This window comes from Haplochromis burtoni, unplaced genomic scaffold, assembly GCF_018398535.1.
Source record: "Haplochromis burtoni strain Fernald_Lab_line unplaced genomic scaffold, NCSU_Asbu1 Contig_123, whole genome shotgun sequence".
NCBI classification, from domain to species: domain Eukaryota; kingdom Metazoa; phylum Chordata; class Actinopteri; order Cichliformes; family Cichlidae; genus Haplochromis; species Haplochromis burtoni.
Window position 1 is genome coordinate 1,265,760 of NW_024582484.1, and position 27,777 is coordinate 1,293,536.

Below are 27,777 nucleotides of genomic sequence, written 5' to 3' on the forward strand. Positions count from 1 at the left end.
TGTGATAATAGTTATTATTTATTTTTATAATCTGTACAGTTATATTTTCATGAGGTCTAGCTGGCCCAGCTTATTATTATCGCTTCATAAATTTGTTGGGTGCTGAGCATGTCGGGGAGGGAATGGGAGGAAACTTAAACATGAACATTCACATTTATGTCAATATATGTATTACATAATACATATATGCATTATATATGTATATATGTATATATGTATATTTATGTCCATTTAGACGTATGTCTGTAGTTTGAGGGAGATTTCAGTGATTTCAGTTTGGAGCGCTGAACAGTGATGAGTGTGAGTTTGTACTGCTGGTTTTATGGTGTTTATGCTGGACTGTAAATCTAAAGAAAACTGTTACTGTAACAGCAGGCGGGCAGTGAAAGCGAGCTGTGCCACGCAGACAGCCTGGGCTCAGCAGGCAGCAGCAGCACGTTGGCCTCCTCCGTCATAGAGGTGGAGTCCGAGCGAGGCGGCGCCAGTTTGAAGCCTCAGCTACGACCGAACAAGGAGGAGGTAACTTTAGCTTGTGCTAGCACTCGTCAGCACTGCAGCCTCAGAGGAGGATGTATCTGCGTTAATGCTGACCTGATGTCAGGATGGATGGATGGATGGATGAGTAGACAGTTGGATGGATGGATGGATGGATAGATGGATGGATGAGTGAGTAGACGGATGGATGAATGGATGGATGGATGGATGGATGAGTGAGTAGACGGATGGATGGATGGATGGATGGATGGATGAGTGAGTAGACGGATGGATGGATGGATGGATGAGTAGACAGATCGGATGGATGGATGGATGGATAGAGATGGATTGATAGATGGATGGATGAAGATGGATGGATATGGATGGATGTGGATGATGGATGGATGATGGATGAGATGGATGGATGGATGGATGGATGGATGATGATGATGATGATGAATGGATGGATGAGGATGGAGGATGGATGGATGGGTGAGTGGATGCGATGGATGGATGGATGGGATGGTTGGATGGATGAGTGAGTAGACGGAGGATGGATGGATGGGTGAGTGAGTAGACGGATGGATGGATGGATGGATGGATGGATTGATGGATGGATGGGTGAGGATAGATGGATGGATTGGATGGATGGATGAAGTGATGAGGATGGATGGATGGATGGATGGATGGTGGATGGATGGATGGATGGATGAGTGAGTAGACGGATGGATGGATGGATGGATGAGTGAGTAGACGGATGGATGGATGGATGGATGAGTGAGTAGACGGATGGATGGATGGATGGATGATGATGGATGGATGGATGATGGATGGATGGGTGTGAGTGGATGGATGGATGGATGGATGATGGATGATGATGGAATGGATGGATGGATGGATGAGATGGATGATGGATGGATGGATGGATGGATGGATGATGATGAGTGACGGATGGATGGATGAATGTGAGTGATGGATGGATGGATGAGTGAGTAGAGGATGGATGGATGGATGGAGTGAGTAGAGGATGGATGGATGGATGAGTGAGTAGATGGATGGATGGATGGATGAGTGAGTAGACGGATGGATGGATGGATGGATGGATGGATGGATGGATGGATGGATGGATTGGTGACGATGGATGTGATGGATGTGATGGATGGATGAGATGAGTGAGTAGATGGATGGATGGATGAGTGAGTAGATGGATGGATGGATGAGTGAGTAGATGGATGGATGGATGGATGGATGGATGGATGGATGGATGGATGATGGATGGATGGATGATGGATGGATGATGGGTAGAGGATGGATGGATGATGGATGGATGGTGATGAGGATGGATGATGGATGGATGATGAGTAGATGGATGGATGGAGGATGGATGGATGAGTGTAGAGGTGGATGGATGATGGATGGATGGATGGATGGATGAGTGAGTAGACTGGATGGATGGATGGATGGATGGATGGATGGATGGATGAGTGAGGATGGATGGATGGATGGATGGATGGATGGATGATGATGATGGATGGATGGATGGATGGATGGAGATGAGATGATGACATGGATGGGATGGATGGATGGATGGATGATGAGTGGTAGACGGATGGATGGATGGATGGATGGATGAGTGAGTAGACGGATGGATGGATGGATGGATGGATGAGTGAGTAGAGGATGGATGGATGGATGAGTGAGTAGACGGATGGATGGATGGATGGATGGATGGATAGATGAGTGAGAGATGGATGGATGGATGGATGATGATGGATGGATGGATGGATGGATGGATGGATGGATGAGTGAGTAGACGGATGGATGGATGGATGGATGGATGGATGAGTGAGTAGACGGATGGATGGATGAGTGAGTAGACGGATGGATGGATGGAAACTTACATCGGCTCAGGAGCCCTGAGCTGAGCCAATTCCCACTGCAATCCCACAACAGTAATATAATAAAATGTATTTAATCAAACTTGTGCACAGATAGTAGGTTTGAAAACAGGACTGTATCAAACACTCATAGCATCCTTTTAATGGTGTCTTTTCATTTTTGTTTAAATGAGGAGAAGGAGGAGGAAGAGGAGCTGACCCCCTTCAGTCCTCCTCCCACTCTGTCCATCACAGAGGAGATCCTGGAGTTCATCAACCAGAGTAGAGCCAGAGAGGGGCTCGCTGCCATCCACACTCACATGACGGTTAGAAAACAGAACACCCACCATAACTTGACATGTGGTCAACCACGTTTGAGGACACGAGTCTGAGTCAGCCTCAAGTGGACTATATTTTTCTTTCTAGCCATACTTGTTTAGATTCATGAAACTGTCACACCATGTTGCGATGTCATTGATTATTCACTGATTTACTGAAGACCAACCTTTGTGAAACCTCACGTATAAAGAGGTCAAATCCTGGGTTTTGACATCTGAACATTGTGGCTTAAAATCTTATCACATGACAAACTGCATGTTTATCAGGAAAGAGCCTTAAGATAGACCATCCATTACCAAAGACCTCAAGCAAACAACTCCTTTACTGCACATGTTCTTGTTCAAGGTTTTATTAATTTAACAAAACAAACCAAATTCAGGCAGATATTTGAACAAATTCCAGTGATTTCCCTCTTTTTCTTTAAACTATTCACTAAACTGTTAAGCTACATTAGCACATGCTAGGATTCATATGACTGTAAGTTTCTTCTTACTTTTTTCCCCCGGTACAGATCAAGGATGAGCCCAAAGAGCCTCTATCCAACCAGACCAACTTCACCTGCCCGCTGCCCCCAGTCACCTCCAGCCAAGAACAAACACACACAATGCCACAGGAACAGGAAAGAGCAGAGATTGAGGATGACATCGTCCAAAGTCAGACTGGAGAAAATGAGACAACAGAAAGTGAAATCCAAGAAATTCAAGTTGCAGAAAGTCAGGTGGAAAAGGGAGAGGAAGTGCTTGGAGAAGTACAAGAAAATGATAAAGAGAAGACGAAAACGAGTGAAAACGAGGATAGACACAAGATCGTTCCACCCCAAACACTAGACCTTCATCGATTCGTCTCAGAAGAGGAGGAAAGCAAAAACAAAGTCATACCGATAGAAGAAGAAGAGTCCACAACTTCCTCCTCAAATCTAGGAGCCCCTAACCAGCCCAACAAGAGATATCACCCGCCTACAAGAGGTTCCCACCTCACCAAGAGAGATAAGAAGATCATTGAAAAGATAAGAAGTTACTATGAGGCAGCAGCTGAGGCTGAAGAGGGCGAGGAAGAGGATGAAGAGCTTGCTGAAGAAGTAGGGTCAAAAAGGAGAAACAGTTTCTCACAAATTCCCTCTGGCTTGGTAAAGGAGACCATGTCACGCTTTGATGTCGGTGGTCACCAGGGGGAGTCAGAAAGTGGACTGTCCAAGTTCGAAGAACCAGAAAGAGATACTGATAGGGAGCACCTTTCTTCCTCTGGTCCAGTTTCTTCCTCATTTCCAGTACTAGCAGATGCAAAGAGTGATGGACAGGCTGATAAACCAATGAGCTCTTTGGATTTTCGAGAAGAGGACCGAGTCAAGTCTTCATCCTCTGCTGCGAGTAACGACGAAGAGACTCCAAATCCGGTAAATTTGCAATCAAACCAAAGCAGGCCTATTGGAGAAGAAACAAAGATTCAGGATCAAAATGAGAATGTTTTCAAAGGATCGTTGGTAGAAAGACGGGAGGAGAAGGTGGAAGGAGAGTCCAGAGATCAAACAACCATGCCTGGTGCTGGAAACCAAGCTATTACAAATGGGCATGAAGCTAACCCACCAGGCTCAACAGAGGCTAATGGAAGCCATGAAGAAACCTCTACACCTGTGAATACGTGCGAAAAACCTGAGACAAAAACCCAGAACATCTGGACTAGAACCAGAAGCAGAGACCAAGCAAAGGCCATTGGGAACCTCGAGGACCTTCCCAGTCAGATAAAAGTGGGTCGATGGTCTCGCCACTCCAGGATTGTCACTGCTAACCGAGCCCTGTTCGAGACCATGGGATCGGATGTGGCTGGTATCGGGTTATTCGAGGCGAACCCCGTGGTAGACCCTGTGCTGATAGAAAACTCAGAGCGTATTCTAAGCAAGGTCCAAACACTGGCTCGAATGTACAGCGCCAAAGCCAGCACCATGAAGGTCCCCCTGCATCAAAAACGCTCCAGTAGTGGACGGAACCAATCGGTGGTTTCTGCTAGTCTGTCTGGACCCGCAAGCCCGAGCCAAAGTAGAAGTCAGATACAGGCTGAAGCTCAAGTTACAGCTGAGCACCAAAAACAATATGAAACAGAAACCGGTCAGTCAGAGTCGAGATGTGCAACCCAAACCTACTCCTTGGTCAAAGTTCAAACCCAAAACGTAACACAAAGGCGGCAATGTCAGATTCAAGCTGAAGACCAGAACCAGACTCAAACCATGAGCTGGAAGACCAAAGAGATCCAGGAAGAGAGGACAGTAAAGACAGCAGAGAGCCTCACACCAGGTAAGCTGCCTTTTCTAAGACTTCCTCTAAGATGCTGTGACTTTGGGTTCTTTAAAGAGAGTCCAGGACCAAATTATTGTGTTAACATAAGATAAGATCTCTCTTTTTTGTCAGTGCTCATCACACGTCGGCATTATGCATAACACAAACAACACAACACGGTAACTTAATAAATACAAAACATGAAAAAATAAAAAGAATGAGTGTATGTGTAACACTCTATCCACGGTCTCAGAGGAAGTCTCTGATCCAGCTGCAGGTGGTAGAAGGAAGTCCGATATCCAGCAGTTTCACTATTAGTCTGTCTGTGGATTATCAAATTAAAAGCAGCGCTAAAGTCAAGAAAGAGCAGCCTGGCGTAACGGCCCTGTTGTTCCAGGTGAGAGATGGTGGTGTGCTGAACTCCCTGCCATACCTGTCCTGAGTTGTTGTTGCTGAAGTGGTCTTAAATCCTCCTCTTGTACGCTGCCTTCTCTGTTGCCTCTTTTCAACTCAGATCTGGCTGCACTGTACTGCGTACCATCACCGGATCTGAAAGCGGCGTCACGTTGCTTCAGCAGGACCTGGACCTCTTTAGTCATCCAGGGTTTCTGGTTGCAATACACCCGGAGACGTTTGTCCACAGTGACACTGTTGGTACAGAAGTTAATATATGAGAGCACTGATGCTGTGTGCTCTTCGAGGTCCTGATGTTCAAACACCGTCCAGTCCTGCAGCTGATGTGATGCACCTTCTGGCCAGGTTTTCTTTGTGGCTGGGGGGCTCTCCTCCTAACGTGTATGCAGGGATCAGCAGTATGGAACTGTGGTCTAACAAACCTCGATGTGGTACATGTTGCTGTAGGCTTTATCCAGTGTGTTTTGCTGCAGCCAAGTCTCTGTGAGCAGTGTAATGCTGCTCTCCCATACACACCTGTTGATTCGTCTGTTTTGTTGGACAGGAAAATACTTGGAAGCAGTGGCTTAATTGTTTGTTTCATGTTTGGTTCATACTCTATATTTCATTGTTTTTCCCAGATGTCCAGGAGGCTGCGATGGAGCCAGTTGAACCTCAGTCGTTTGGTCATGTGTTTGTCAAAGAACAGATGACCACCCAGCAGACGAATGGAATTAGCCTCTCCAGGCCGAGAGACTTCATCTCTGCTTTGAGCAGAGAAAGAGACTCTGGTGTAGGCCGTACTCTGAGTGAAACTTCCCAGACCTCCACCACACCTCAAGAAAATCCAGCCCCTTTGTTAAGCAACCAATCATCCAGTCTGACCCAGGTGAACAGCTATGAGCACAGGTACACCTCACCTGGAGCATCCTCATCTTCTACAACAACCATTCAGCATCTCAGGACACAAGCTGGAGACTGGAGCTCCAGTTTGTGCTGCCCTGCCAGTAACAAGGACCCCTCCAGGGATGACCCCCTGAATGAGAACAGGGATGTGCATCCAGATGTGTGAGTACTTTACTAATTAAGTAAAAATGAAAGGACTATAACAATAAAGGATTGAGTACAAAAATGAGTTGAGTTGATGATAAATTATGGTTAATCATATACATACATGAATAAACATTAGTCAGTACCATGGTAAATGACCAAATGTTTATAAATGATGGAAGGCAGAAGGAGTGAAGCTCAGAAACCACAAGCGTGACATGAAATGGTCTTTCTAGCATTTTATAGGTTCACCACAGTGCACATTGAAATGAGTGAGATTAGCTAAATTTGGTTTGCAGTTCAGAGCAGCAGCAGCAGATTCATTCCCACTACTTTTCTCCTTGTGGTTGCCTGCAGGCCGGAGCAGCAGAGTGGTCGGCACCATGCTTATTCAGCCAGAGAGTCTGGAGAAATCATCACCCAACCCGCTCCCTCGGAGCCACCTCTGTGTGCTGAGCACTGCAGAAAAGTGACCAAAGATGGAGATAACCAAGACAAAGACAAGCAGGACGCAGCAGCTGAACAATGTATACAAGCTAGAGTAGAACACAGCTTCACAGATAACAAGGATACGCTGAGCAAAGACGTGAATGTTTACGCAGCGCCTGAATTCAGTGTTTGCACAGGAAATGCAAATGCAGACGCGTCTTCAGGAAAGTGCAACAGCTCTGCAAGACCTCACCCAGGGCCGAGCAGAGAGCAGAGAGAAACAGAGGAGGGCAGCACTGTGCTGCGAAACCAGCGTCCGCAGAAGACATCAGCAGAGGAACTCTCCAGCGATGAGGGTTCAGCAGGGCGCTTTGGTGAATGGAGACCCTTAGGAGAGCTTCCTGCTCAGCCTTCCCAGAGTCTTCCCTTACTCACAGCCTCTGGCTCTTCACACGCAAGCTGCCACGCACTCACAGAAACCCCAGGGCATCACAGTTTAAGAGAAAATGAACCACGTCCATCAAATCCCACTCAGCTGCAGTCTGAAGACCATCTCCCAACATTCACCAGCCAAAGGCCGCTCGACCTGCTGATGACGCTGGGCGGACGGGCTTCATCTGATCCCCCGAATGTCAATAGCATGCCTGAAGGTGACCACAGGTGTGTATGGACCTGATAACTGACAAGCAAAAGTGCAGAAAACCCAGAATCTGTGCAAGCTCACACTGCTCTGACAGCTCCCAAAGGTTGTGACTGGCAGTTAGTCAAGAGCTGAATTAAGGCCCAGTATGAGATAAGAAGGGTATTTCTGAAGTGTGAATCATGCACAGTTAAATAACTAAAAGCATGCAGCAGGAAATGAGCAGAATAACTGCACTTTAGAGATTTCGTGAGCAATTGGAAGAGTTTTTACAAAGTAATAATGATAATCTGATGAAGGTGGCCAATAAGGGGAACCTGGTCTGTCTTTATGAACTATGAATCCTAATAAAGCAGCAAGCCCAGCCCGTGCTTTTCAGTTTAACATATTTTGATCTGCTTCTTTTTTCTTCTTTTATAAAAGAAATGAAATGTGGCTGTATTAACACGAAGGTGAAGTTCAAGCCAGGACACATGTTTTCATTAAAGCGTATGCCTCGAGGTTCTCTTGCTCTTGTAATCTTTGGCACTTTATTTCAAGCCAGACTAAATTTTATCTGGCTTCTGATCAGTAGAAGAATTTGCCTTCAGCCACATAATTTACCTTTGTTTGTCACATTACAACTTTCTGTTACCACTAAAACGTTTCATACAGTACTTTGTACAGTTCTAAAGAACTTGAAAGTCGATGTTTAGTATGACCAGAGATGGGCAGTAACGTGTAATCCGATTACTTTTTTAAGTAACGAGTAAAGTAAGGGATTACTATTGCAAAAACGGTAATTAGATTATCGTTACTTTCCCGTAGGAACGCTGCGTTACTGCGTTACCAAAACCGTGATTTTTTTGCGAGAATGTCTCACGACAGTGACGTAAGAGAGTGCGACGTTCGTGACAACAGCTGTGTGCAGATCAACAATGGATCACATATCGAGTGCAGAGAGAGTATGAGCGTGCAGCGTTTAAAGCGTGGAAGTACTGACCTTACTTTGAGTTTGATTCCATAAAAAGTGACAAAAACATGAGTGTCCGCTGTGCATGGGAAGAAAACTTCTTTTTACAGCGAAAAACCCCTAAACTTCCAACAAGCACCGAGTAGCTACGACGTAATGGGAAACTCACAGAGAAACTCGCGGATTCTTCCACTGACCGCGGCACACCTGCACCAGGGTAACCCTCCGCCTGCCCCACTCCTGCTTTACAGGTGAAAATAGAGCAACAGGACCGCTGAGTCTTTGACTTTATTTATTTTCTGCTGTGTTTTACTTGCATCTATTTGAAAGACTGAGTGTAAACACAACAAAATATTTTATTTTATGTGCTGGAATGTGCAGAAAATAGGTTTAAATGTTAAACTAATTTCTTCCAGTCAGAGAATGTTGCAGATAATTAAATGTTTGCTTGATGCATAAAGTTAAAAGATTAAAACTAATAAAACAAGTTTTAAAAAGAGACTTTTCCATTTGATTACATTTTGTATGATGATTATGCAGAAAAAGTAGAATTGGGCTGAAAGATCTATCACTTTATCACCTCTTCAGGTTGTAAATCGTGTTTTTAAAAAGTAACTCAGTAACTAAGTAATTAATTACTTTTGAAAATAAGTAATCAGTAAAGTAACGGGATTACTTTTTTGGAGAAGTAATCAATAATTAGTTACTGATTACTTTTTTCAAGTAACTTGACCAACACTGAGTGTGACCACCTTAATTCTCCGTGTTTCTTAAGGAATCTTCAGGAATACTTCTCTGGGCTTCTTGAAGGACGTTCAAAGCTCCTCTTTGGATGTTTCTGCCTTTTTGCTGATCTCTGTCAGGATGATCTCTCACTGCTTCAGTGATTTTGAGGTCTGGGCTCTTCTTTTTCAAATTTCACATATGGATCCATCGCTCCATCAGACCTGATTTTCAGTCCAGTTCTTGTGTCGTTTTCATGCCTCAGCCTTTGCACCACGTTTCTCTTCATTATCAACGGCCTTCTGGCAGACGTCCTTCCACTGAGACTGCTTCTGACGAAGTTTCGGTGAAGGATGAAAATTTCTTCCTCTTTCTTATGGACGTCGTTTCAGACACTGTAGATCAAACCTCTTCTTTTGTCCTTCACTTGTCCATTGTCCTCTGATTTTTAAGAACACGCTGCACGCCATGCTGAAATACTCTCAGCTAACAGCTGATCAGGTTGTACTGATCAATAGTATTTCATATCAAACTATCTTTATTGTTATTTTTGACATTTTTCATGGATTCATCTCAGGAAATGGGAACAAATGATGTGTTTCTGTGACTGGCTGCTGGCAACAAGGAGCCTAAAGATGCAATTAAAACTGCTTCTTTTCTAAGTTGTCTCTTACTGTATATGTAGAGACAACACTGGGTCATCGCTTTTTATGCTTGGTCAAAGTTCAGTGGCTTAACAAGGGGAAAAAAACATTTCTGTGAAACTGGTCAGATAGAAGGACTCAGCTGGGTTTCAGATTCGTCTGGCAGAAGTAAGATCGTACCAGTCAAAATAGGAGGGAAAAATCTAGATTTTAAGGAAAGAAACTCTCCCTAAATTGTGGTCAGTCAGAATAGTTTAACTCTTAAACTGTAGTTAAAGCCGCAGTGAAAGGAGAACATTGACATTACAGAGTACTGATAAGAAAGTTAGCTGACGGGGATCCGTCCGGCCCAGGAGCCGCTGCCAGTCGCCTCTGAGGCCTTTCCCAAACCAGAGCTTCAGTTCACGCTCACATCATCTGCCATTATTTACCAGAAACGCTGTCAAACCTAAATGAGGATGTGGTCCCAGCTAGTGAACGTTCCTTACATTGAGCTTAAAGTGCCATTTTTGGCCCTTCTGCTGTAGTGTTAGCTGGGTTTTTATCACTTGGAAAGACGAGAGTCACAATGCCCCTGTCAGAGAAGCTTCTTTAAGTATAACTGCAGTGATTTTTTTATTTAATTCGATAAACTAGATGTTTTTAAATCTGTGCTTCTCTGTAACTTACAGGGACCCAAAAGAGCCAGGATGCCCGACCAAACTTCTGATCTTCAAGACTCAGGAGGAGAGAACTACCCAGGCTATTACCACGCCTGACCAGGGCACCTCTGCACCCTCAGCCTTCCAACCCAGCCTGAGACACCGCTCTCCTTCTCCTCATAGAGCTCCTCCTACCTCCTCAGTACGAGCACCACCTTGCTCCTCACCATTCAGGCTTATACCAGCATCTTCTCCCACTCCTGTATGCCCAAACAACATCTCCAAGGCTCTTTCCAGCTTATCTCCAACTCCCCCTTTAACCAGGAAAGCCCCGTCTACCCCCTCTCCTGCATCTTCCTCATCATCTGTAAGAGGCCCTCCTCCCTCCCCTACATCATCCTCTACCCTTCGCTCTCCCACATGCTCCTCCCCCATCACCTCTTCCTCCACATTTACCAAATCCTTAGCTGCCTCCTGCATCAGTCAGTCCATCAGTCAGAGTATGGCAAAAGACATCACTGCCCGCAACAGCGTGAATCAAAGTCCCTCCTTACCTTCCTCTCACTTACGACGGCGTTCCCCTTCTCCCAAACCTCCTTCCAGCACACCTGCTTGTGCTCAGTTAGGATGTTCCAAGGATGGGTACCACCATCCAAGATGCCCACCGTCCACTCTCCGGACCTCTTGCACTTCTCCGTCCCTCATGCCATCTTCTTCTCCCTCTCTTTCCCAACGCTCTCCAAGTCCATCCCATTACCAGCCGGCCTACGCTTCATCCTCTTCACCACGTCCCTCATTCCTTCACAGCAAAACTGGTTCTTCACAGAACTCAAACAACAACAACAATCACAGCACAGCAATCAGTCAAGTGAGCTGCAGCTTTAACAGTGCTCTCAGTAACGGAGGTTGGTTGGTAAGTCCACAGAAGGAGACATTCTCTAATGGGACCAGTAAAGCCGCGGTAAAGCAACAATCCCAAGATTCTCTCTGGTCAGGATCACACAACCGTGTAGCCCGGCCTTTCTCCGCATCCGAACCCAACTCACGAGTTCAGTCCCCATCTCCCTCTCCAGCTTCATTCATTCACCTCTGCTCTCCACCTCCACAGCACAATTTCTCCTCCCCCATGGCAAATAAACCGCCCCATCCCCGGAGCTCAAGGGTAGGAAGTGCAAGTTCCCATAACCCATTAGGTCTAACTTTGGAGCTACCCATCACCTCTTCCATAAGTTCTTCTCCATGTCCGAGCCCGCGGATCCTCTCCCCACCTCCTATCGGTGTGTCAGTGAATGTTTGGGCAAACAATGTTGCGACACCTCAGCCTAGAAACGCTAGATATGTTTCCTCCTCTGCCTCTCCTTCTCTTTCATCAACATTGGCGTCTTTCCCAACTTCTTCTTCGTCCTCCTTTGTCCCACAGAGTGGTTTCAACGGATCTTTCCCTTCTGGACCCTGCCCTACCACCTCCCTAAGCCTCCGCAGGTCTTTCTCCTCCAGCCTGGCCGACAGACCTTCCAGCCCAGCCCGGCTCAACGCTGCTGCCCAGCGACGTTCCTGGACAGACAGCAGCCGAAGGTCCCTAGGTTTCAGTGGAAATGCCCATCCTTCTTTTGACCAACACGAGTCCTGTCTGGTCAGTCCAAGGAGTGGATGGTCCTCTTACAGCAGCTCACCCGCATGCCTCAGCCCTGAAAATGGGCTTCAGTCCCCACCCTCATCCAGCAAGTTTTCCCCAGGGAACGGCACCGGGGGTGGGCAGCATTTTACCAGCGTGCCCTGGCCAGATGTGCGAGAGCTTTCAAACAAATACAATGGAACGGATATCCCGGATACAGGCGATACTTGCACCATCAGTGCCTCGTCTCCTCCCCCTGTGTCCTCCACCGCTTCATCAGACAGGCAGATAGACTGGGAAGATCCCGAGTTACAGGAGGGAAACTGTCGGAGCCAGCTGATCTGCGCCTACCTTAGCCGACCCTCCAGTGAGCAAAACCTCACCTCCTCAAGTCTGACTCTGTCCACCTCAGGAATGACCTCTCCTCCACCTGCCCCCTACCAACACCACCAATTCCACATCAAACCACCGCCTCAGGTTCAAATCTATACCACAGCACCTCCTGTGTCCCCAGTCTCTTCTCCCCTGCCCTCAAGAGCATCACCACTACCCAAACAGGGCAACCACAAGGCCAGTTATGCCACCACAGTCAACCTACAAATTGCTGGAAGTGGCAGAATAACCTCCTTCAGCACGGCCCAAGTTAGCCTAACCCAAACCCTGCAGGGTGGAGCAGGAGCTGGAGTAGCAGCACAGGGGCAGATGGTGAGGAGAGTAAGCATCAACGGACTCTCACAGCTTCCTTCAGCTCTTCCTCAGAACTGTAACAGGATATAAAGCAGTGAGACTAGTCTTTCATTCATGGAGCCAGAAGGGAAAATATGTGCAAGGAACACAGCGGACGTGGTTTTGTTTCTCGCGAATGGTCCCGCCCTCACCTCGCCGTGTAAGATAGATGTTTTATATGTGCAGTCTTCACATGTCGCAACAAACAAAACAAGTTTTTCACTGTCTGTTATAAAAGATGGACGTAGCCACAGTGACGTCACAGGTTGGTTACGAAACAGGAAGTGGTGAGCGAGGGGTGGGCCTGAAACAGCCCTCAGTCGAAACGTTAACCCACCACGAAGCACTGTCATCTTTATCCTCCTTTCCTGACTCTGATGGGACCAAAATTTCCACAACTCATAACTGAAGGTTCATCAGGAAATTGAGCCCATTGTTTATACGGGCCTCACGTTTTTATCTGACTCTGAATGCATGCTGACGGAAGTGTTTGCAGAAAGGTCAGAATATGGCGCAGAAGAAAGGACTTTGTAAGTAACACTGTTCCTATGTGATCTCCCCGTCCACAGCTGGATGTGATGGATTATGACCAGCTAAAGGTTGGAAGATTGCTTTGATCAGTTCTGGACTACCTGTGGATGCGTTTGAGACTTTTTTTTGGAAAAGACTTTCAAACTTTTAGCATTTATTGAGCTGGACTACATCCCAACCCTGCAAACAGATGTTCTGAAGGTCCAACTATGCTGTATCCAATCATGTGTATTATTTTTGTATCTGTTTTTTTATATATATATATATATATATATATATATATATATATATATATATATATATATATATATATATATATATATATATATATATATATATATATATATATATATATATATATATATATATATATATATTTTGTGTTGGACAAACATCCATATGCGGCTGTCTGAGGCCAGTGTTAAAAGTTGTTAACTGTGGTTAATGATCCATCTCTTTTTTTAATCCTTTTTCCTTCTTTTTTATCTTATTGTTTATTTATGAAGTTAGTCTTATTTTCTTTGGCACTTAATATCCTTAAAGTAATTTTGGTATTTTTGCACAGTGTCTTCAGCTCTTGGGTGCATGCATGAGTGTGTGTATGCGTGTGTACGTTTGACATGACGTGTCTGGTAAAGTTTTACTTTTAACTTCAGACCAAGCTGATATCTGTGTTTTTGCTGAACTTGGTACTCACTCTGCTGATACCAGCGCCGTCCAGAAACCTCCTCCGGAAAACTCGTGAACTCCAGAGGTTGCCAAGATGGATACTGGAGCATTAGCAGACTTGGGTCACTCCTCAGTTTGGACACATATTTTCACTGAGATTTTTTTTCACTACACTTTTATTTATATAATCCCAAGACACGAAAACAGTTGCTTCAAACTGCTTCATATTGTAGGGTAAAAACCATACAGTATTATAAAGAAAGCCTAACTTCCAGGCTGGACGACTGTAATTCATTATTATCAGGAAGTCCTAAAAACTCCCTGAAAGCCTTCAGCTGATCCAAAATGCTGCAGCAAGAGTCCTGACAGGGACTAGAAAGAGAGAGCAGATTTCTCCTGTTTTGGCTTCCTGTTAAATCCAGAATTCAAAATCCTGCTCCTCACATACAAGGTCTTAAATAATCAGGCCCCATCTTATCTTAATGACCTTGTAGTACCATATCACCCTATTAGAGCACTTCGCTCTCGCTCTGCAGGCCTACTTGTTGTTCCTAGAGTATTTAAAGTAGAATGGGAGGCAGAGCCTTCAGTTTTCAGGCCCCTCTTCTGTGGAACCAGCTTCCAGTTTGGATTCAGGAGACAGACACTATCTCTACTTTCAAGATTAGGCTTCAAACTTTCCTTTTTGCTAAAGCATATAGTTAGGGCTGGACCAGGTGACCCTGAATCCTCCCTTAGTTATGCTGCAATAGACGTAGGCTGCCGGGGATTCCCATGATGCATTGAGTTTTTCCTTTTCAGTCACCTTTCTCACTCACTATGTGTTAACAGACCTCTCTGCATTGAATCACACTTTTTCTCTGTATGTATTATTGTAGGGTCTACCTTACAATATAAAGCACCTTGAGGTGTCATATGACTAAAATGTAATCTTTTAACAGGAAGAAACATCCAGCAAAACCAGGCTCAGGGAGGCACGGCCAGCAGCCTACATCCGCATATCTAAGGGAGAATTAAAATTTTCCTCCTGTTAAAGCAAAACACACTGTTCGAGTTTTGCAGCTTAGTCAATACTTCAAAGAACAGGCAGCAAAGAAATATGATTGCTATCTCAAAATCGTCCATAGCAACAGTGTGAAAGACTTTAAGGCCACTGAACGACCCACAAGCATCTCGTGTTGTTAGGTAAAATGTGTATTGCTGGAATCATTCACACTGATTTCTGCATCAAAAGCCTCTTTGTGAGAGCTCGACTGTTGCTAGCAGATCTCCTACAGATTGCGTGGAAGACACCGACTCATCTGCAGAAACTCGCCGAGCTGGAGTTAAACTTTAAAACGTGCCTTACCTCTAAAACCAACACTTTTCTAATGGCAGATGTTCTCCACTTCCAGTTTTTGTGTCACACACAGTTTCATTACCAGTTGGCAAATGTTTGCAGACAAGTTGGCATCCTCCTTGTCACCTACTTGCAACTGACGCAACTTGCAATAGCAAAAGGGGGTTTTGGTGTGGCTCAATTTCACGATACCAGCTGCCAGCAACCGCCCACAGCCACCTGCCAGCTGGTCAGAGAACACAAAGCCTTAGCTGATGTACTTCCCTGGTGATGCTTGGAGTTGAAGGTTTTTTCTTTTACAGTTACATTATTGTATCTTGAAAGATTGGTTATTAAAAGAATCAAAAATATGAAACTAATGCATGTTTAAAAACATAATAAAATGCTGAATGAGTTGTGAGGTTTCTGCAGGGCACTGGTGACAATCTGCAGGGACCAGAATCTTACTGGTAACAGGTAAAAAAGGGAACTTCAACTAAATCTTCTTCCAGTAAACCTGAGACAGTTTGAGAAATACAGGAAATAAAAGTGTGAGTTGTAAAGCCCGACCTCCTGCCTCTGGCGTCTGTGACATCTTTACCTGCCTTACCTGTGAGTCCCCATCTTGCCACACACCAGGTTACATGCCAACACCATCAGCGCCGTCACATTTTCTGATATTAAGCTTGGATTACAGGAGCCAGTTAAACCTGATGCAGTCCTGAGCCTGCTTGTTAAAGCAGATTGCCAAAGAGCTGCTGCTGACTGAACTCCTGTGATATGCACACTACTCCTTTAAGTATTTGATCTCTGATAAGTGCCGTGCAGTTTCAGTTTTGCTTCTATTCGACTTTAACCTTTAGTTTCCGCATGCCTTCTCACGCATTCTTTGTTGATCTGCAGTTCATCATTAGCCGTCCTCACAACCGGACTGTTGGTAAGAGCTCGTTTTATTTCTAAGATTTAATGAGAAATCCAGCTGGTTTTAACTTCTGTGTACATGTTAAAGAATTAATGCTGGTGGCAGATATAACTAAATATAAGATGAAGCATTTTCACAGTAGGGTCATGATGGCAGTTAGGAGTATATGTACGGTTGGAGGAGGTTAAATCATAGAGTGAAGTATAGGAAACATTGGAAGGCTGAGGGACTATCTGAACCTGAACCGTCCACAGTACATCCAGACTTCTGTCTTCAGTCAGTATTTACAGTGGCAGCATTTCAAAATCATATTTATGAAAAAGGAAGAAGTTAGCATTTCTCTGTCTAAACATACAGTTAGGCTCATATATGTTTATATTTGGACTGACACAAGTTTGGGTTTTTACCCGTTTGTTGAAACATATTCCAATTATAGTTAGAAAACGGACATGGACGTGATGTGCAGACTCTCAGCTTTCATTTGAGGGTTTCCAAATTCAAACTGGATGAAGGCGTTAAGAGTTGCAGCTCCTTAACACGTGCCACCAAAAGTAACTGGACAATGACTCAAAGGCTGCTTCGTGTTCAGGTGTGGGCAGATCCTTTGTTGTGTCTTTATCAATTCAGCCGATAAAAGCCTGGAGCTGATTTGTGTTCTGGTGCTTGAATTTGGATGATTTTGCTGTGAACAGACAACATGAGGTCAAAGGAGCTCTCCATGTAGGTGAAGCAAGAAATCCTTAAACTGTGAAAACAGGAAAAAACATTTGAGAAATGCTGTAATATTAAGAAGGGTGATATCTACAGCTTTGTACATCCTGAGAAAGAACAAATGCACTGGAGAACTCAGCAACGCAAAAAGACCAGGACGTCCACAGAAGACACCAGTGGGGTGTTACACCCCAGCCTAGGCAACCGGCGTGCAACGCAGGAAAATAAAAATAAGGAAAAAACACACGACAAAAAAACCCCACTAAGGCTCTCCACCAAATTCCCAAAACGGAAGTATTGACAAAACCCATTTACAGCTATTTACAACAAACTATTTATTTACAACACGGGGGGAGATCGCGACCATGACACACTGAAACACAGGGCTTAAATACATAGAAGGAGCAATCTGGGATGGACCACAGGAGGGAAACACAGCTGGGGCAAATTAGACCTGACGAGACAAGGAAACGTAAACTGAACACACTAAGATAACACAGACTTTCAAAGTAAAGCAGGAAATACATGACAGTCACGCAAAAAACAAAACACTGACAACACCGAAACGTAACAGGGGTATGATGGCAGAATCGTTTCCATGGTGAACAGAAACCCCATCACAGCAGCCAACCAAGTGAACGATGCTGTATCGATATCCACGCCACTTCACGAATCCAAAGGCTGGACTGGACGTTGCTAATAAACATTTTAAAAAGCCGGCGCAGACCTGGAAAAACATTCGTTGGACAAATGAGACCAAAATCAAGCTCTACCAGAATGATGGCGAGAATAAGAATGGAGCAGGCGCAGAACAACTCATGACCCAAAGCACACACATCATCTGTAAGACACGGCGGAGGCAGTGTGATGGCGGCCTGTGGCGTTGGGACACTAGTGTTTACTGATGAGGTGAGCTGAGTGAACTCGAGGTGTTCAGAGACGAGCGTGAGCAGAGGAACGAGAACTAAACCTTCACCAGAGAAACGACAGCAGGAGCACAGACACTACAAACAAAAAACACTGGGTCAACGTCCCAGGACCGTGACAGCCAGAGCACACGCTACATATAGCTGGACATTGTCCATGTGCTATATGTGCTCCACGGCATCGCTGTGTTTCCTGGAACATGTCTTTTATTACTCATCAGCTTCTAAGCGGCATTTTGAAGCCTTCAGGGACTCATTTAGCTGAGGCGAAGCGTAACAGACCGCAGCCGGCAGAGCTGCCTGTATCACCATCCATCTGGCAGTCAGGCCACACCCCTACTAATATAAACTTACACAGGTGAGTTGTAACTGTACAGGTGTTATGAGGGGGGGTATGAGATACTGGTGGAAGAGCGAGGAACATCTGTCTGGTCTCAGGCTGATTTTGCAGATGTTCCCTCAGCTGACACCGTCCCTTAGCCCCTAAGAACAAAACCGAAACCAGTGATTCACAAATGTGTCAGTTTAAAACATGAAGCCTTTAGATGACAAGCAGCAAACATCTGCAAAAAGCAGCACTAGACTTCTGGGAGAGACGAGGAACGTTGTGCCATTCCAGCTGCTTTACACGCAGATCCTCCGCATCCAAGAAATTGGAGCTCTTGTTCCAGGCTGTTCCACGGCACGTTATTAGGTATCATCATTTATGTTGAAGGAGACACAACTTTCACCATAAATTATGTTGCTTTTACTTCCCAGAGCCTTTCCTCCCAATACTGACCTGAGAAATTCCTCACCGAGACGTGTGCCAGGGCTTAGTCGAGGAAACTGTGTGCTTTAAGTTGACTCTTGTTAGCAGATATGGGTTTGAGAGTCTGCACAAGCTCACAGAAGCTTTCATCGCCCGTCTCTGAGAGATCATTGTTGTTTTTATCATTAGCGTGGTTGCGGAAACTGCTCCCATTACTGTTAAGTCCAACAGAGTATTTGTTTGTGTGCTTTATGTAGTTTTTTGGCAGCAGCGCCGCACTGCCTCCTCGATGTGCATACCAGCTCTGATCCAAATCAAACAAAAATCAAACTGTTGCTCACTGATATCAGGGGGTCGGAGCTCTTAATCACACACAGATTAAGTTCACAGTATCGCACGTTTGAACCTTTTCCTTCACGCTGTGAGAAGGCTGCTGATCTTCTGCTGATATTACCACGTGTGCTGCCTGCAGCAGAGTTTGGAAATATTTGATAAATTTCACAATGTCTTTACATGTATTTACCTCATTAACTTTCAGCACTGTGCTGCTTTGATTTGAAGTCAGTGTTGAAGTTGTCATAACACTGATAATCTCACTTCTAGCTCGTGATGTAAGCATGTCTTGGTCCAAAGTACGACCAACCGCTCAAGTCCCAGTACCAAACTCTGGCGCCCTCACAAGTCCTGCCATGACTTTCACTGTGTTCGCTCCATTGTTGTTTCCATATAACATGTTCTTTGGCACTGGTTCCATCTCTTTACTTTCAGTGAAAATGTTTTATCTCAGGTAAGTGCAGCCCTCGCAGGTTTTGATGATTAGTCAGTCAGACTGTTGGCAAACACAGAGAAGCTCCAGGATGTGTGTTGAGTAGATTTTGTTCCCTGCAGGGTTTAGAGGAAGAAACACTGCACTCGGGATCGCTGGGAGCAAAGGAAACAGCTGGAGAAAAGAGGTGGGATCTTGAAAGTAAAATGCAAATAATCCAGAGGAGGAGGAAGAGTGGGAGGAGTGAGAAAGTGAAAACTGGAGGGTGAGAAGGGACAGAAGAGAGGGAGTCCATGCTCTCCAACCACGTGTAGACCAGCAGCTCCGGATAACGCACCTTTTCCCCCCGAAGTGAACCATCACCTGCCAAAACTCCACCACACTTGTCCTTCTGGATGTTCATTCCTCTTTTAATTAATTTCTCTTTTCCTTGGATAGCCGGAGCCTTCCCCAGCAGCGGGACATACGACTGGAAGAGTGAAGGTTGGAAGTTTGACCAAAAATTCCTGAAAACTAGCCAAAGAAAGGATTTTCTTCATTCTACAACTGCTGTTGAGTTTCAGCTGGAGTCCAGCAGAGGACAGACGCTGAAGACACTTTAAGCCATCTGCATCCTGTCGGAGGGTCGGGGAGTGGAAGCCTCCGGAGGGGCCTGCTTTCTCCCAGCTGTGATAGATTTGTTGAGGATGTTGCAGTGAGTTGTGGGGCAGCAGACAGCAGAGGATAATGTGACGCAGATGATGGTTTTGCCGCCTGTGCCATGCAGAGGGAGAGGCCAGCTCTCGTGAGTGTGTTTGTGTTTCTGTGTTCTGTCAACATCATCGCCATCACCCAAAGACCATGCAGCAGGGACCTCTACGTGCAGGTCGAGAGCCTGAAGGAGAAAGTCTCCAACATCTCCAAAAAGGTATGACTGCAAGCCTTTATGGCTCACTTAGAAACACACGCACTTCATCACGCAACATCACGCAACGTGAACGCTTTTTAATGCTCGAAGGTCAAAAGCAGCTTTAGGCTTTGAGATTCGTACCTCACCCTGCTCAGCTTTACAATCCATACTGCTGCACTTCACAGAACTCAGGTGTGTGAACTGTGAACTGCAACAGTATCTTCGGTGCCTTATCTTGAAGATATGTAAGCATGCGTTTATTGTTGAGGAGGATGAGTCATATAAAATAAGTACAGCACACACCTAACGCACACCTAAGCTGCAGAGTGACTTCTGCGTAGAAAGAACAAGTTTGTCACACAGAGGACGAGCTGAGGGGAGGAAGGGTTGTTTTCACTGAGAGTCGTGGAAAGCTGCTTCGGCAGAATGAGCATCGTCTCTGAGTCCCAGACATGCAGATCGTTTTCAGTTGTGACTCATGCAAAATTAATCCACAGGAGTTTTTTTCCCTAGAAAAAAACCCCTCTCTTTTACATGACATAAGCAGATGTCAGTGTCCCGGGAAAAATGAGTCCGCTCTAAAAGTATTTGCGCTGCGAGCTGGGTGGATGTGGTTGTAGCTCCGTAGTGTTGTTTGCTAATTAGCACTAAGCATGCAGCTGAAAGCTGAGCCTGCAAGCGCACTTGAAGAGCTCTTGGCTTCGGGGGCTTCTGGTGTCAGAGGGTTTCATCGAGCACTCAGTCTGCAGCACACAGTGAGCTCTTGTACCTGGAAAATGTTCCGCTTCTCGGTGGTTACGCACATGTGCAGCTAACTTTCTCTTTCCCTTCAGTTGTCGCTGAACTGCAGCCTGTACACACCCACCATGGAAGACTACGAGGTATGTGCCTGCACAAAGCACTGACTCACGTTTCAGCCCGCAGCTAAAAATGCCTGACAGACTAATAACTACAAAACACAGAGGCAAAGATCCTCTGCTGACTAATTGCTTCAGCTTGTGCACATTCAGGTTAAAGGTCAAGCACTGACCGTGGTCTTTGTGCTCCGTGTTCAGTGATCTTAATGTTCTGCTGGAGCCGCTGTTTAAACATTTCATGTGCAACAGTGCAACAGATGGATGCAGTGAGTGAGAGTGAACGCAGCTTCAGGAAGCAGACAAGCACAGCTGTGACGCCGGGTCAGGGGTCAAGTTACAGAATAGCTTCATCAACAGGGACATTGGCTGTGTCGGGAACACTGCAGGGTTCCTTCAAGACTCTGGCATAAATATCAGTGTCCAGTCCTTCAGGGTGAGGAGAAAGTTTTCTACATGAGGCAGAGCAAATGTCATGTCTGCAGCAGCTCCGTGTTGGTGGCTCTGCTGCAGCGGCTTCCTGTGGCCTCCACGTGCACGCAGTCACCCTCAGCGCTGTGCACCGCGGCTTGTGGACGTTTTTATCCTCGTATCATTAAAAAAGGAAATAAAAGTTAAAATATAATATTGATGTCATTTTTACGACCGTGACAAAATTACATTTTCATTTTTAAAGCTTTTTCAACATAAAATGGACACGTTTGGTTTCTTCGAGCTTGTCGCCCAACTCGTTTTGGGAATTCTCCAGATGATGAAAGCTGCAGAGACCCACAGGGTCCGACACAATAACAGGTCTCCTCAGTCTTTGGTATTTTCCCATCATCTCAGTTGTATGACATTTCCTGCCACATGAATGGTAAATGGACTGGTTCTTATATACAACTAATTCATTCACCCATTCACACAGGCACTGACTGAGTATCTAACGCTCATACACATTCACACTCAGAGCAACATGGGGTTCGTATCTTGCCCGAGGATATTTGGCATGCAGGCTGCATGGGATCGAACCACCGACCTTCTCGTTAGCGGCTGGTCTGCTCTGCCACCTGAGCTCCAGCCACCCCTGACAGATAAATGAGCTCAGTGTGCGTTCAGTATAGCTCGGGCTACAGGCTGCTGTTTATCCCTAATATGGTCATCTCGTGCACAGAAGCTCCACCCACTTGATGTTCAAACCCTCTTTTTGTCAGGAGCAGCCAATCAGAGGACAGTGGTCTTTAAGAGGGAGGAGCTAAAACAGCATGTTTTAGACAGAGAGTGAACTGAGGGGGTTCACCGCGGCCACGTGTCCGATAAAGAAGGATTATTTTGAACCGCCAATCATGCAAAGCTGCTTTCTGAAGCTGCGCATGACTGGGACTGCTGTGATTCTTTCCTTCATGGCATCATTCCTTTGCTCTCTCTCCTTTCTCTCCCTCCAGCAGATTTGTCCCAGGACCACGATGCAATGTTTTGCTTCTGAAATTATTGTCCTCACGCATGAGTGGGAGCTCGAGCCCAAGTGGAAGAAATTGAATAGATTGCTGAGTAGACTGGCGTCCAGGATAAACCAGGTATGAGAAACAGCTAAAAGAGGAATTGACATTACTTACAATTATTTTTAATTAATTACTTACTTACTTACATTACATTCCAAATATTTATTTTTATTTGACTTATTATTTTAATATTTATCACGTTTTTAGCATGTCTGTCATTTTCAGTTACGTTGTTTCTCTTTTAGTTGTGTGTTCATTTTCTTTCTGCTTGGATTATAACATATTTGCCTTGATGCTCTGTTGTTTTTCAGTCACTGTACGAATAAAAACAACAACTAATAAAAACTTAAACGCTTAACAACAAGAAGTTTGTCTTTCCTCTGAAACATTTATGTGATGGAAGATTTATTTTAATTTGATGACGATGACATGGACGCCAACACGTTGGTAGTTGTTAGCGCTGTTGCCTAACAGCAACGAGGTCGTGAGTTTGACTCCACCCTCTGACTTTTCTGTTCTCTGTGTGTCTGCGTGGTTCCCTCCGGCTTCCTCCCACAGTCCAAACCCATGCCGCTGGTAGGGTTGCGACAGACTGGTGACCAGTCTGGGATGTACCCAGCCTCATGCCCTGTGGTAGCTGGGATAGGCTTCAGCCCCCCTGCACCTGTATTGGATTATGCAATTTTAAAGTCAGTGTCTGGGATTTTTAAGGCACCTCACTGACTCCTTCAGAGGAGGAACTGCTCGTTTATTTAAGCACAAGTTCACATTTGGTACTTAGAAGTGAGAATTGTAATGATAATGTAACCATTACAGGATTAAAGCCCACAGTGAGGAGCATTGCTGGTAGATTACGTTACCCTCCCAACAATTTTTGTTTTCTGGTGGGAATCCAGCTTTGACTTCTGTGTCACGTGGAGAGATATCAGTGTTGCTTTTTGTCCCAACTATATTTACTTCAACACTGTGATGTAAGTTTTGTTTCAGTTACTGGTTAACAGCACTGTACAATCTATTACTGTACCATCTGCACTGATTTGAACATCGAGGCAGAACATTCGAGTAGAAGCTGAAGAGGACCTAGCATAGAGCCCTGGGGTACTCCAACATTACATTAAAGGCTGGTTACACCATGTCCCAAAGACTTATGGGTTGTAGGAAGTTTCTGGTGAAAACCTTGAATGCTCCAACTGCCCTTCAAGTCTTGGTTGTGTTCCCATCTTCTTCCAGACAATAACACGCATTTCTGTTTCTTCTCCGCAGACAGCGTCAAAGTGTCGTCGTTGTGAGGTCATGAAGGAGGAAAATGCAACGACCTTTCTTGAAAATCTTCTGTGGACTGTTAAGAAATCTAACAGTGACTACTGTTAGGACTTTCAGAAGAGACTACATGGCATGACTTTCTTTTCGTTAACTTTCTATTAAACCACCTGCACACAAATAAAGTGCAGAATGCATGATGCAGCTCGGTGGTATTTGAGGTGCAGCTAGAGGCTAACGCAGAGTTCTGGGTGGAAAAAGCTTGCTTGTAGTCTCATATCAGCTAACATAAACGTCTCACTGATGACGTCATAAAGAAGACACAGTCAGGTCCCAACTAAGCTGCAGTCAGATGCTGAGAGCACACTGGTCACTTTAATGTGCTTTAAATATCTGTGTATTTGTATCTGCTAATAATGAGTATTATTATATTAATAAGGCTTCTACCAAGCAGTTGGACAGTGGGTGAAAAGGGGGTGTTGGGTCAGTGTGTTTATTGGCCTTGGTAAACTGATGGAAGAACACCAAGGATGGCAGGAAACAGACCTGCCTACATATTTCACAACCATAGACACCATCACAGAAATGTGCGACGGTTTCTGAGGACGTGGGACTTCCTGAGGATCGGTCGAAAGCCACTGCCACATTATTCATGCATCAGACATTATAAGGCAATGGACAGCTGCAAGGACAGCACTGCTTACGCCTACTGTGGCCAAAATATGCTCCTATACAGCTCTGATGTAAACCTCAGAAACATATAAAGCTTTTTCCACTTGTCTAATAAGCTCATTCTCTCCCTGCTTTGATCTGATGCTCCTGTATTTAGTTCAGTACAATAAACTTCATTTTGAATGTAAACTGATACACGCTGTTCACTCTTATTTCTTGCACCTTCAGAATAAAATGACCCCCTTCTGTCTTTTTGTACAGCTTGGTTAGATAAACGTTCATGTAAAGTTAGATGGTAAAAATGAATTATTTCCAGGTAAGTGAGCTTCAAATGAGAAAGTCCCAGCGTCATATTTTTAGAGCTTGGAGTGTTCTAGTGTAGCTTGGCATCATATCTACGAAGCCCCTCAGTTCATCCTCAATCAGCATTGACTCTAATGGCCCACTTTCTCCTAATTGGAGAACTTTTGGGAGCCTGCTGTGAGCTAGTCTAGAAGAACCATTCACTTCCCATTAATGGTAATTGGCCTGTATTTGTATAGCGCTTCACTAGGACCCCAAAGCGCTTCACACATCCAGTCATCCACCCATTCACACACTGGTGATGGCAGCTACATCGTAGCCACAGCCGCCCTGGGGCGCACTGACAGATGTCAGTATAATCCCATTGTACATTAACTGGATTGACTCCACTATTTGGGAGTTTAGGCACTTTAGTATGAACAGCTGGAAACCATCTACCCCCTGAGACTGACAGACCGTTGGGTTTGTTTTTATCTTCAGAGTCTTATTTAAACCAGATCCTAACAAACTAAATGTTTGAGAGAAGATACGGCCTGTTTTCAAGTCTGTTTTCGTGGATACCTTCTACTCGTGTTCAGGTTCCGGTGGGTGAGCGTCCTTTTGCAGCCAAACTCAGCTGGCTCCTCTAAACTCCTTTAAAGAGCTAATCAAAGTGTTAGACATCGTTTCAGAGTGTGACACCGAGGTGAGGGTATGGTGGGTGTCTGGGGGGCTAAAAATGCTGTCCAACACATATGAACACACATGAATCAACGCTACATATGAGTGGGTGGAGGGAGGTTTGCAGTCTTCACACCCCCCCGTTCTCTGCGACCTGCTGGAGCGGGGGGGCTAGGAGGAGGAGTTGGCCGTCCGACTGCGGTCTGGAGTGTGGGGCCTCCCTGCTGCTGCGGAGTCGGGGCGGTCTGCCTCCCCACCGCAGGGAAAAGGGTAACACCACCTGGGTCTGGGTGCAGTTCCCCCCTCCAGGGGCAAGGGTACCTAGACCCGGTTCGTAGAGTACGCTTGGGGAGTGTGATCGTGTGTACAGCGTCTCTTTATGTCTGTCTCCACGTTGGTTGAGTGTGAGTAAGTGCATATGAGAGCATGAGGGTGGGAATGGATGTTTGTGTCTATATGTCAGGTTGGGTGTCAGACGCCACCTCTCTGGGGACATCTCAGGCCCTCCAAGGTTTGGAGGCCTATCTCCCCCTACCACCACTTCCCCTGCCAGTGGCGGACTCCCTCAGACATCGGTGCGTTGGTGGTTCTTTGTGTCTGGGGGTGGGCGTCCAGGTACACACCGGCTCACTCCTTGGTGGCCGCTTATCGGGGCCTGGAGCCTGGGGCTTGCTCGGGCCACTTCGGAGGTGGGGTGCCCCCGGCCTCTCGGCCTGGGGCTCGGTCACTCAGGCACAGCTGGCTGCCGGCGGAGCTCACGGGCGCGTCACTGCAACTCCCCCTGGCTTCTGCTCCGCGGCTGCTGAGTGAGCCCTCATCTGGGACTCTCCTCAGCTCTTTCTGGGACAGTGGCGCGGCTGCCCCTCTGTTGGTCTTCCTTGGTCTCTTGTGTTCTGGGGGCCTCTGGATGTCTGGAGTCTTGATCTCCTCCATACCTGCTTCATACCCTGGAGGACGGGGCTGTGGCCCCCCCCACACCCTCTAGCACAGGGGTGGCCAACCCGCGGCTTTTTGCCTGGTTTCATGCGGCTCTTACGTTCATATCAAAGTTTGTGTTTTGGGGTTTTTTTGTGTTGTTGTTTTAAAATGTGCGCGTTCGCTTCACTTGAGTTCAATACAGTATTTTCATCAAATGTGCATGTGTGTGAGATGAACATACTGCAAAGTTTCCCAGTAGGAGCAAGTTCGCCCTTAAAATGGCAGGAAAAAATGCACAGCGAAAAGAAAATATGAAGATGAACACAGGACGTGGGAGAGTTTATATTTTTTTGTTGAAAGCCATTCTGCCTTATATGTCAGACGTCATTAGTGCATTTCAAAGCTTCAAATCTTCAGCGCCACTTCAGCTCACTCCATGCTAACATCGACCAGGAATTTCCAAAAGGGACTGAACTTCACAAGCACACTTTGAAAAGTCAGGCAGAAAAGCAGATAGTTTTTCCAAAAATTTACGAAGCGGTCAGAGACCATAACGCTCGCATCCTATCAGCTGGCTTGGAACATTGCACGGGCTAAAAAGCCATACAATGAAGGGGAGTTCGTTAAAAAAATGCCTCAGTGACCTTGTTGAAATCTTGTCTCCTGAAAACAACAAATTAAAACGCGTGGTATCAGACGTCCAACTGTCCCGCCACACTGTTGAACACAGAATATCGGACATTAACACGGCTATTGAATCACAGTTGCACTCTGACCTTCAAGCATGTGAGTATTTTAGTGTCGCATTGGATGAGAGTTGTGATATAAAAGACAAGCCTCAGTTGGCAATATTTTAGGGTCTGTGTCAAACGATTGTGTGATCAAAGAAGAGCTCCTGGATATTGTGCCACTAAAAGACAGAACCCGTGGCATAGATGTGAAAGAAACCATGATGGCTGCATTTGAAAAAGCAAATCTGCCCATAACGAAATTAACTGCAATAGCCATGGATGGAGCACCAGCCACGATGGGATCTGTGAACGGGGGTGGGGGGCTGTGCAAAGCTGACCAAACTATTCCTGACTTTTGGAACATCCACTGCATCATCCACACGGAGCAACTCGTGTCTAAATCATTGAATTTAGATAACGTCACGAAGCCTGTGATGGAAATCGTCAACTATATCCGCACACATGCGCTTAACCACAGGCAATTAAAGAATCTCATCGCTCAACAAAACAAAAAACAAGCGCGTCCATGCTCACAGGTGTACACACGGGTGGTCACACCCACAAACTACACCCTTTTTGGCTCCTACCTCAAAGCACACTGTGTTCTGTTGATCTTACGTGCTGCACAATAATGTTTAACAT

General features: G+C 45.5%; 2 protein-coding genes across 10 annotated transcripts in view; both read left to right on the forward strand.

The window, feature by feature from the left end:
• Nucleotides 1-13,275, forward strand: part of plekhg2 (pleckstrin homology domain containing, family G (with RhoGef domain) member 2) — a 91,221-nt gene extending 77,946 nt beyond the window's left edge. For 3 of the 5 annotated variants that reach the window (XM_005929389.3, XM_005929393.3, XM_005929395.3), the window contains 6 exons: nucleotides 373-519; nucleotides 2,546-2,677; nucleotides 3,202-4,978; nucleotides 5,995-6,421; nucleotides 6,761-7,492; nucleotides 10,463-13,275. In XM_005929389.3, coding sequence (XP_005929451.1) covers nucleotides 373-519; nucleotides 2,546-2,677; nucleotides 3,202-4,978; nucleotides 5,995-6,421; nucleotides 6,761-7,492; nucleotides 10,463-12,824 — 5,577 coding nt within the window. In that variant the 3' untranslated portion in view covers nucleotides 12,825-13,275. The remainder of the gene's footprint in view (nucleotides 1-372; nucleotides 520-2,545; nucleotides 2,678-3,201; nucleotides 4,979-5,994; nucleotides 6,422-6,760; nucleotides 7,493-10,462) is intronic. The other 2 variants (XM_005929392.3, XM_005929391.3) reach the window with 2 other exon arrangements.
• A 1,507-nt stretch (nucleotides 13,276-14,782) lies between these two features.
• il15l (interleukin 15, like) lies at nucleotides 14,783-24,716 on the forward strand. Of its 5 annotated transcripts, XM_042223934.1 has the most exons (6): nucleotides 14,783-16,228; nucleotides 19,806-19,850; nucleotides 19,931-20,274; nucleotides 21,090-21,137; nucleotides 22,535-22,666; nucleotides 23,855-24,716. In XM_042223934.1, exons 3-6 carry the CDS (start codon nucleotides 20,128-20,130, stop codon nucleotides 23,960-23,962), a joined length of 435 nt encoding a protein of 144 aa, XP_042079868.1. In that variant the 5' UTR covers nucleotides 14,783-16,228; nucleotides 19,806-19,850; nucleotides 19,931-20,127; the 3' UTR covers nucleotides 23,963-24,716. The 5 variants fall into 5 exon arrangements, with proteins under 5 accessions (XP_042079868.1, XP_042079867.1, XP_042079870.1 ...); XM_042223933.1 differs by having other exon boundaries at nucleotides 19,490-20,274; XM_042223936.1 differs by lacking the exon at nucleotides 14,783-16,228 and having other exon boundaries at nucleotides 17,391-21,011.
• Nucleotides 24,717-27,777: the final 3,061 nt, after the last annotated feature.